Source organism: Ambystoma mexicanum, chromosome 13 (assembly GCF_040938575.1).
Source record: "Ambystoma mexicanum isolate Mex_15411 chromosome 13, UKY_AmexF1_1, whole genome shotgun sequence".
Classification (NCBI taxonomy): Eukaryota; Metazoa; Chordata; class Amphibia; order Caudata; family Ambystomatidae; genus Ambystoma; species Ambystoma mexicanum.
This window is the reverse complement of record NC_090938.1, coordinates 653943092-653954514: the sequence shown is the minus strand read 5'-3', so window position 1 is coordinate 653954514 and position 11423 is coordinate 653943092. Positions and strand designations below refer to the sequence as shown.

The 11423-nt window shown below is 46.6% G+C and overlaps 1 protein-coding gene across 1 annotated transcript in view; it reads left to right on the top strand.

Moving 5' to 3' along the window:
• Nucleotides 1-485: 485 nt before the first annotated feature.
• Nucleotides 486-11423, top strand: part of SP2 (Sp2 transcription factor) — a 267341-nt gene continuing 256403 nt past the window's right edge. The window contains exon 1 of the mRNA XM_069634642.1: nucleotides 486-759. Coding sequence (XP_069490743.1) covers nucleotides 732-759 — 28 coding nt within the window. The 5' untranslated portion in view covers nucleotides 486-731. The remainder of the gene's footprint in view (nucleotides 760-11423) is intronic.

Sequence of the window (11423 nt, the reverse complement as noted above, 5' to 3'; positions counted from 1 at the left end):
GCGGACTTCCAAAAACACGTGACAAGCTCTCAACTCACACGCTTTTGGCGGGTGTCACCCGCCTTGTAAAGGGCTGACTCACCCGCCAAGCCTCCTGCACGCCAATTCTTTCAAATGGGCGTCTCACCCGCCTTTGCAACACAAATGGTTGAGAGCTATGCCGTACCTTGAGCTACGTTTTTTGTAACATGTTTCCCTTTCGGTGCTTCCCGGTTTTTTTCCTCCAGGCTTTAATTCCGCTCCTGTTTCCCGATGGGAACCTTAACAAAAGTACACAACGTACACGTAACGTGCGCGTGTCGCACGGTTGTCACGTGATGTGCCGTTCCGCCAAACCTCCGTCTGTTTGTGCTCGTCTGAACCCAACTACGCACTCCCGTTCCCTCCGCACTCTCCCCTACTCCACACAGTCGCTTTCCTTTGTTTACTTCCTGTTCCCTGGCCAGCCCAGTTTACGGGCGGAGCCAATTCGCCCGAAGAGCAGTAGAGATCTATTCCAGTGGCAAGAGAGGAAGCCGAAGTGTCCTGCGCATGCGCACCGGGTACCCTGCCTTCGCAGGCCCGCCCAGGAACGAAGGCTGTAGGCTACTATAGGAGCGGTTTCCAGTCAGTCAGGGACACCGGCAGCGCCGCTTGGGCCTGTAGTTGCCCACCCTGGACCATAGTTGCTTGGCTTTTAGCCTGGCCGGGTTAGGAGGAGGGGCCGGCTTTACCTGAGGAGTCTGAGCTGGATGTCGGCCACACAGAGTCTGGGCTCTGGTGAGTAAAGGGTTGGTCGCTTTGACGGCACGATTGGTGATTGGGGTGAGAAGGAAGGGGGGAGGGGGCATGGATGGATGGGTGTGTCGGAGTAGAGGGGGCGAGATGTGGCAGGGGGCGTGGTGGAGGAGGTGTGCTGTCATGTGGGTCCAGAAGCACATAAGAAGGCAGGGTTGGGTTTGTTGGGTTTGTGGTATCGACACGTTTGACTTTTTTGTAAGCTAAACACCAAGAGAGGCTGTAGGCGGGGTGGGGGGGACTCGCTATGGGGGACGTGGTATGTGGCACTAATCGGAGGGGTAGTGTTAAAGGGACCCATTTCATGCACCTCTGCCACTTGTATGGTCTTTCGGATAATTTTCGGGTTCTTGGAAAATGGGTGCAGTTGCCTATTTGACGGTGATAGGATAGTGTGGTTGTGTTTGGGAGGGTACAGTAGAGCTGCGTGGTAGAGCAGATAGGGCGTGAAAATCCTAAACTACCTACCCAATATTCTCCACACTATCACCGTAGTGACTTTGAAGTTGGATACTTGTCTAAAGAATTATATATGCGAGCCAGATTTCAGCTGTATAGAGAACGAGAGTGTAAATATAAGTACCTTTTCTTGCTTCCAGTAGCTCAGTTGCCTCAAAGAGGAACAGATGACATCCTGTGCAGAGAAGTTATAGGATGGAAATGCGTTGTAAAGATACTAGTTAGAACTGCATGATGATTAGGAGGGACCAAAATGGTGAATAACATCAAGGACGGGTTGAAAGGTGCTCCTTGTGGTTCAAGTGTGCCCCCGTCGGAATTGATTATCAATAACGCTCACAAGTAGTCTGGAGAGGAGGAAGACTGATCGTCCCGAAAAAAATAGTTGAAACTTTACAACTTTTTTCTGAAATCGTTGAAATTTCAGTTTAAAAATCGTGAGCTTAGCCGTTCTGGCCTTTCTTTCACATATGTGTTTTGAGTAATTAACCTTTGATGTAACTTTTGCGAAATTGTCAAGCTTTTTGCTTAGAACATTCTGGCCATCTTATCATTAGAGGATTTGAAGTTGGGCGAGGCAGGAGGTGGCATACATCAGGGGAAATTGAGATGTGGCGGGTTAAGGAACCAAGGAGCCTGGTATTGGGTTGCCTAAGCTGAGTTCCAGAAGCAATTGTCTGCTTGAGACTAGGCTGATCAAATCAAATGCTGACTATATCTTCCAGATGAGGCTTGCTTGATAAGTATGCACTTTATGCTTTCTAGCATAGATAGAAACGAGACGCTAACCCCACTGAACTACAAATGTATGTGGATGGATACATTAAACATTTCCTGACTCCAGGTGGCATTTAAAAACAAAACTCTTGAAATGCTGCTGTTGGCCCTGAATTGAATAGTTGCCTTTTGTTAACAAACTAGTACTATAGTGCAGTAGTTTACATAGAATACCTAGGCAGACACAGTATCTTGCCATTTTAAGGCAAACCATGTCATATTAAGTTCAGTTTTGTGATATTTGATGTTTTTACCCTTCAAACTAGCTTCTTGGCCATCCAAAAGACATAAGCGCTCTGCCCTCATAAAATATTGGGCCGGTCACAGTGTATCATCGACCGTGCTATTATGGTTCACCATCCTCCCACACTTGATGGACAAAATGATTTGGAATGTAAAGACAAAAGGAATTCGTTTTTTTTTTTTTAAGTAAAGTTCAAGGCGGTACTGCAGTTGTTTTGGTGGTGGCAGCAGTGTTCTCTAACAAATCTGGATCTTTCTGTTACATTTGTCTCCTTCCACCCTATATATTTTTTTCCCCTTAATGCATAGCCTCCTTCTTATGTGACTTTAATGTTTAGAGACCTGAAGGATCGTCTAATCCCTGAAGGATAGTGTAATTCCTGCAATATAGAAAGGTTGGGATATTGTCTCGACCAGGTGTCAACACCCCTGTAAGTATTGTTTGCTTTGAAGGGCACTTGACCGTAAGAAATTGGCTTCTGTGGAGCTCTGCATACACTAGAGTGTGGGAAGATATTGGTCTTAAATGCTGTTACAAACTATGCACCACTCTGCATGTGTCACCCACGTGCAAATGCAAGATAAAATCAACCTGCAACGTAATAACTTGCATCCTAAGACCCCAGGTTACATCCTGAAAAGCAGAGAAATGCCACAGACTTGCATGAGCAGTGTTTGGTAAGAATTGGTGCAATCACACTTTGTGAGATTACACAGGACTTAACTGCTTGGTATTAGGTAACCTACCTTTTGGTATTAGTCTGTACTACACACGTTGGTACTGTGATTGAGCAGCCTGGCCTATCTCAAGAGTGGTGAATGTGAGCAGTAGAGCTGTACAGATGAAATTCATCAATACGAGTAACCAAATAACACTTACACTCAAGGATTCAGTTATAAATATTTATTTAACATCAGTTTCAAATGAGCATTCTTTAAAAAGGCAATTGTTTGTAACGTTTCAAGCTAACTTTCTAATTACTTTTCATAATCGATGAAGCTGGTGAATACTCTTTGGAGATGCCTATACATTTCACCTACACACTGAATTGACTTCAATAACAAGGATAATATTGCATTAATATATCACACCAATATACTTTACAGGTTCTGAGTTTCAGGAAGGAAGGGTTAAGGAAAATATAAAGGTTAAAACAGTTTCTTATAATGTGAGGACAACTGAATCCTCCAATGAAATCTAGGTAAGCCTTTCCCAGCAGTAACACTATTCAGCAAGCTACAACCTATGGAGGAACAAGCAATGTCAAAGTCAATGGATTTAGAAAGGTGATTTTTAGGGAGCCAGGGCAGCCAAATTCATTTGGACAAAATCTAGAGTTCTGATGCTGAAGACACACAAGCTGTTAGGCCTGTGCAAAGGGGAGTTGAAATCAACTCAAAGTTGAGCAAGTGCAAATTTCAAGCGAGACAGCACGACTTAAGGTAAGTACCCCAAGCCCAAACAGTACCTATGGTTCGAACAGTGGTCCAGCTGGATTTCTTCTTGCTACATCCAAGCAGACCCTGGTTTGTGAGCCTCCGTCACAGGGACAAAGGGGAGGACGTCTGGAGGGTCCTGCGGCAATACTCTGAAAGGTCGTCGGCAGCTATGTGCTCTCTTTCAGCGGCACTTTGCATTGTCAACGCTTCGCAAACAGCACTGATGCAGATTGAAAAGCTCTGGTTGGACTTTGCTTGCTCCCTCGGTCCAGGACCCCGGTGAGGAGACTCTGGTTTGGGATTTCCTGCTTCTGGAGTGTCCTTGGGAGGACCTGGGAGCTTTAGTTCCGCAGCAGATGTTGCACTCAGTTATGGACACTGGACCCCTGACGTTGGGCTTGTGCAGCAACGGAGAAGCACAGCAAGCCGGGGATTGCACCAAAGTGGATTTCGTCTCTGGGTTACTTGGTCCCACTAACCCAGGGGTGCACAACTGATTTTGACAGAGGGCTGAAAGTATCTTACACGAGGGCTATAGTGGGCCGAAAAGTAAAAGTGGGCGGAACATGTCAGGAGGCTTTTTCAACCCCCAATCTGTATTAAACACATGGAAAAAGAATGTTTTTGAGGGGGTAACGATTTTTATTGCATTTCAAACTTACATTTTGTACTACACATTTTCCATTGTTATCATTTATTTCAATGTAGTTATTGTATATCGTCGGTTTAATTAAATATATATATATATTTCATTTACCCTTGATTGGACATTCCGTTATTTTGGGTTGCCCAAGAGGAGTATGGCCTTCGTTGAGTCCGGTTTCCTCAAAAAAGCAAAGGGTGTACATCTCCTACTGTGCCTGTTTTAGCTTTATTATTGAGTTCACTCTTGGAGTGCAACACTATGCCCCATGGCCCCCTCACCCCCAACCAACCACTATGCCCCATGGCCCCCTCACCCCCAACCAACACTGCCCCCTCACCTCCAACCAAACACTGTGCCCCATGGCCCCCTCACCCCCAACCAAACACTATGCCCCCCTCACCCCCAACCAAACACTGTGCCCCATGGCTCCCTCATCCCCAACCAAACACTATGCCCCAAGCACACTCAAGCATGCACCCATACAGACCCGAACCCCCCCCCAACTCGGCATACACACTCTCAAGCGTGCACCTATACAGACCCAACCCCCCAACTCAGTACACAAACTCTGAAGCATGCACCCATACATGCATCTCAAGATACACAACACGAACATTCAAAAACAAACCATCTCAACATACACAAAAAACAAACATTCATACACATCCGACACGCCCCCCCATCTCAACATACACAACACAAACACACAGACGACTTACCGGAGACGTGCTGGAAGGCAGGTAAGCTGAAACGCTGGCGAGGTAAGTGGAATCGTACTACGGCTGGCGTGGCAAGCAAGGCTGAAATGCCTTCCGGCATCAAGCCTTACTGGCCACGCCAGCCGTAGTGCTGGCACTCCATTGGTGCAGCGTACAAGCACTACGTGGCTCGTTGGAGTGACGTGGTGCGTGTGTGCTGAGCCAATGACAGCCAGTGTTTTGTCAGGCACGGAAGACAACAAAGACTTTCCTAATGGAGGGCGGCCGATGCTGCTTGCGGGCCGCCCTCCATTAGGAAAGTGTTTGTGCCTTCCGGGCCGGACAAAACAGCATGGCGGGCCACAACAGGCCCGCGGGCCGTATGTTGTGCACCCATGCACTAACCCAAGGAAAGAAGTCATCCCTTGCAGAGCTTTTTTGTAGATTCGGCGGTTACAGCGGGCTTCTCGTCACGATTTCTGCTTTGGATGGTTCTTCCAGTGGTCGACTCTGCCTCTAGTCCCAAAACCCTCGCCTTTTTAAAGCAAATTTTCCCATTCATGCACGGCCTCGGCTGTCAATCACACAGGAGGGTGGCTGTCCTTTCAGGACAGCCAATCGGGACTGGTTTTGTTCAGGCACTCCCAGAGACAAAGGACATGGGAGTTTCGTGACCCTCACATCCTGCACTTCCAGACACACTGGATCCAGGGGCGGGCTTCAGGGCTGAAGCGAGCCCTTTGTGCGTTTTGCCTTTGGCGGGCATCTGTCTCGGCGCACAGAGTAAAAGCCAAGAAAGACCTCACAAACAGAAAATGGTGAAAAAAGAAGACTGGCCATTTTGACAAAATGATCACCCATTGGTGCTGTACTGAGCTGAGGCCTGCTGTAAAAAAGCACACTGGTAGTAAAAATGAAACCACTCCTACCAGCCATTTTAAGTAGTGAGGGTAGCAAAACATGTTACATGAGAAAGTAGAATAAGGGGCTACTAAGTAACCCCCCAGCACTCCACATAAGATGGTATGTGCTGGACCTACAAAGGAAAAATAATTTCACCTTACTATTCTTGGGAACAGTAGTCCACCCAAGATCATTCTCGGTGACGCTGTACAAAGGGTGCTGTGTGTCACTTACAAAAAGCAGATGCCTATGGAGTTTGTCTGACTTCAAAAACAGTGAAAATGTAAAATCCAAATCGGTGGGGCGGGGGGGAGACACATGAGTGAGAAAAAGGTCCCACTCACTCGGGAGTTAAAATGACTAGGTCCAGCAAAAGAGCTGGGGGGTCTCTAAGGTTGAAGGGAATGAGCACAGAAATTAAAATTCTCCCTAACCAGCCGGTCTGCCAGGAAAAAATGAAGACAAAATAACCTCTTAATTTATAGATCAACATTCAGTTGCTGGCATACATGAATTTAGCACCGCCTTTGGATCTTAAAATATTTGTTCCAAGTTGCTCTGTAGCAGCTTCGTTTTTTTTTTTTCTTTTTTCGCTTGAATAAATCGTGACTGAGCACCAATTGCTGTGTGTAGCACTACTCTCTAGGTAACTAACTGCAGCATTAGTTGTAAATAGAAGCATGGCCCATGTTCGGGAATAAATGCACATAGCATGTCCACATTAGCCTGACTGGCACAAGATGGCCAATCCAATGAAAGTAGACACAGACTAACAAGTAGAGCTCTACAAGACTTGCAAGTATATGAGATATGGTTTTTAATGTCTGGGCCCTCGGAATAGGGGATGGAAGCGGCTAGCCCTATGCGTTGTATGGTTGAGCTCTCTTGAGAAGAGAGATGAGCCTGGAGAATCCACTCCATTGTGGAAATCATTAAAGATTATGCTATTCCTGGATGGTGATATTGTCAGAATTGGGTCCAAAGAGTTCAACAAGCAGTTGCCTTGTCCCCCCCAACCCCACCCCCTTTTTGTATCGTATTGTTAAAACAATTCCCTAATTGAGATGTTATTTGGCTGTGTCCACCTAGAACTTTACTTGCATCTTTTCTGAACTCTGTTTGATTTGACTATTTTATGTATTTATTGGTAATCCACTATCAGTAACCTAGCAAATGCGTTCATGATACAGACGACCACAAGTACAAATGTTGCCCTAATGCTTAGTTTCCATGCTTTTCTAAAGCGCGCCACCTGCTTTACAGAGTTTACAATGTTTGCTATATTTAATGGTGACCCTCAAATGTGTGCTGTGGTCCGGTTTATGTAAAAGAATGTTCTTCTTGAATGAAGAGTGCTGATTTTCTTTGGTAGTTGTGACAGGTGTCTATGTAATGTCTACCTTACTGGAAACTGCCAGTGGCAAAGAAACAGTTTACTTTAATAAGAACAGAAAAGGGTGTCTTAAACCGGCTGCACGTAACCCCAGGTACAACTTATCAGTGTCCGTCATGGTCTATAAATTACAATTTCCATACGCAGCTAGTTCATACAATTATTAGTATTTTAAGACACAGGCTGTGATTTTGCACACTCAGCGTATCCACAACACTTTGCAAAGCTTGCAGAATGAGCTTAAAGTAAAACGCCTTGAAAAAGTGGAATTGCTTGTCCAATCAGCTGATTTGAGAATATTTGGGAATCCGCCCCCCCCTCCCCCTGAACAAAGATGATTTTGTGGCCCTGGCTTCTCTTGTCAGGGGCTCCAAACTGGGAAACATCTATACCAGAAAATGACATGACCCCGCAAACCCACCTGACGAGAGGGAGTAGGTGGAAGACACAGGTCCAAAATGTTTCTTACAGGCAATAAGTGGGTGTGTTTAATTTTTTTAAAAATATATTTATTTGTACATTTTTTTTTATTTTTTTTTTTATTGGGGTTTCTTGTATCGGTCATGGCTCTTTCATACTGTTTTAAACATTTCACCACACACAATTTCTCTTGATCCAGAAAAGCTGGATAATTAACTGGAGACCTTTTGTTTACATCTAACGCCTCAACTTCCGACACTGTTTTAAAGGAAACTAAGCATCACGTTCAATTTTGCAGACCATTGTTTCAGTGACTGCGTTTTGCTAGAAAGCCATGACAAGAACAATGTTCATATCCCACAAGGCTGAGTATTTAGGTCCTGGCGATTTGAGTACCATAACCTCTTTAAGGAGGCAATGCACTAATGACTGAGAGTGAATGGCTGTCATCCACAAACCCATGCCCCGCTGAGCTAGCCAACCTGTATATATTCAGAGTAAAACAACCATTTCCCTGATTAAACAGATGGAGACAAGAAATGTACTAACTTTACTGGAGATGCCTAAACGAGCTCCCGTGATCTTCCCCACACACCAGCGAACCCAAGCTGCTGGATAACCCTCAAGTTGGGTGGGGGGTTGGGGGCAGCATTCCCTGACGATGGAAGAAGCTGAAGTGCTATCCATATGCCAAGAACTCGTGAAATCCTCCACTCCATTAGCTGCCGGAATCCCTGAAGAACAAGGTTGACCTGCTCGTCGTCTGGGTTCACAAAGAACATCGACAAATGATGGGAAGCATCCACTGGGATCTCTAACAAAGTCTGACACCAAGACCGAGATGGCTATAGCAAGGTCAACAGAATCACTGACAATTGTTTAACGATTACATGCCGATACAGTCTTGGAATCCTGAGGAACAGAGGGAACGCATAACCTTTGATGGTGCACAATTCTGTTGAAAAGCATACCAATCCACTGCTTCTAGTTTGGACTCCCGCTAAAGAAATATGAGACGAGAAGTAAACGAATCCACCTCTAGCAAACCCCACAGAGTTGCTCACAGAAAAGACTGCTTCCATTCCATAGGGTCACAAAGATGTATGGAATACCGCCACTGTATTGTCTAGGTCCAGTAGATACTCTTCCTGTAGCGCAATACGTCTGTCCAGACAAAAATGCCCGGGACAATCTCCCTTGCAATCTCTTCCAGCAGTTTACAATGGTGGGCTCCACATGCAACTGCATTAGAAGACATATAGACCTAAATTGATGATTGCCTTCCTCTCATTCACATGCGTGCGTCACAGTTATGCGATCCATACCGAGCGAGTGTTGGAGGAGCAGATCCTGCTTCAAACCTAGTGAGTTATTGTTCATTGCATATATATGCTGCCCATTCCAATCCCACCAAGTCAAGTCCCAAACCTTGCAGAGCCAGTCTTGGAGCGTGGGAACGGCCGTTCCCTTCCAGCGCTGTGCTATGAGCAACACTGCTGCTAATGTTGGCATAGCCTGAGCCTTCTTTCGTCCTTTGCATTTACGCTCCATGTGCCCTTCGTCCAACCCTAGTAACACCACCTCCGGCGGTGCTCTTGCATTTTCCCCAGAGGCCTGAACCTGTGATTCCTGCACCTCCTTCCAGAAAGGCTCGATTTTGGTCCATCTCCACCAAATGTGGGTCCACGTGCCTGCCTCCCCACACCCCCTCAAACACTCCCATGAGGACCCAGGGTAAATCTTGTGGAGATGAGCGAGGGTATAGGGCCACCTATATAACGCTTTATACCAACATTCCTGTGGTTGGTATACTTTGAGCACAATTGGTATCGGCCTCGTCTCTCCCAGTTGTCCCTGCTTATTTACCTCCAGATTGTCCTTTCCATGTAGGGCCATGTAGCCTGGGGTCTAGCCTCATCTAGGATTTTGTAGAGACTCTAGTATAAGACCCTTTGACCCATCATGTGTTAAGAGGAACTTTTCGAATGGGGTAGGCTGGCGAGTAGCCGCTGCCTTGACCTCTGGGTCTTGGAGCCAGTGCTGCATCTGGAAGTGGTGCAGCCTCTTGTTTTCGCCCACCCCAAAGCATTTCTTCCATTCAGTAAAGGGTCTGGCTGTTGGCCCCTGAAACATGTCCCGCAGTCTGTAGCATCCTACTTCTCGCCATTGAGTAAACAAACAACCCTGGTTCTGTTCCCACTGAAAAATGTGGGTTATTAAAGATGGGGCTGAGTAGGGATGGGAAGGTTGTGATCCATATTTCCCTGCCAATTTGGCCCACGTGTCTGCCACCAGTCTTGTGATATTACTCTGGTACATGTGCCTTGGCCTATGCTGTTGCAATAACCACAGTACCTCCCTCAAGATTGTGCCTCACCGCCGCTTGGTCCATTGCTTTCCACTGTTTCCCCTTGTGCCCCGAGAATCATTCCTGTATGATCCGCAGTTGGAATGCATCAGAATACAGTTGGACATTTGGGAGCGCCATCCCTCCTTCCCTCCTTGGGAACCTCATTAGAGAACGGTTAATCCTTGGTCTCTTACCTTCCCATATAAAATTGCCTGTTTTCCCCAGCTCGCCAAAGAAGCTATTCAGAACCGCCAGGTAGATCATCTGAGGGAGCATCTCCATTTTCACCTCTGCCCTTCTGCCCACCAATGAAGTCATCCACCTTTGAAGATCCGCTTTAATAGCTGACCGCATAGGTGGGTAATTGGCCGCATACCAGCCAGTAAGTAGTGGAATTTTTCCAGATTGCCAAATACTTGGTCCCACCCCCCAGGGCTCCATATGAAAGCCATGGAAGCCTTCAACTCCCTTCCTCTTACATAAGGTTTAGTAGTTCTGATTTTGTTATGTTAAGGCCTGAGACTTACCTGAACTCCATAACATCTCCCCACATGCTCTCCAGGACTCTCCTGGCTTTAAGAGCCATAGTAACATATCGTCTGCAAAAGTGGCTATTTTATGCTGTATTCCGTGCACCTCGCCGGACTTCAACAACGGCTCCAGGTATATTGCATACAAGAGGGCACCCCTGCTTGGTCCCTCTGCTTAGCTGAATGCTACGGGACAGAGACCCATTAACTGGCAGGCGCGCCACTGGTGTGATGTAATTAGCCTCATCCATTTGTAGGACGTTTCCTTACGGCTCCATCACCTTAAACAAAAAGGACCAGGCCTCCTCAGCGTCGAGGGATGGAAGGACCACAGGAGTTGAGGTCTTGTGGGCCTTCTCCACCAGGTGTGCAACTCGTCTGACATTGTCTCTGCCAAAAGGTGGCCAAACCCTGATTGACCTGGGTGAATTAATCGGTAGGAGTCCCTCTAGCCTATTATATCGGCTCCCAACGAGGCAACATGAACCCTATCCAGGAAGTCCACCATCAACTGAGTCGACAGATTCTTGGACGAGTACAAGCCCTCATAGTAGCTAGCGACAACACTCCTGAATCTCCTCAGTGGGAGAGTGATTGGGTCTTTGGCCGTCTGTTATATCAGTGATGGTATTGCTGCCAGCTGCCCCCCTCAGAAGCCGCGACAAGAGTGTATCAGCCTTATTGGCCTTTGTGTAAAAACGCTGGCGGACAAACGGTAACAACCTCTTTGCCCTCTTAGTTCTAAAGTCATTAAACTAGCTCACCGCTTGTCGGTATTCCCTCATTG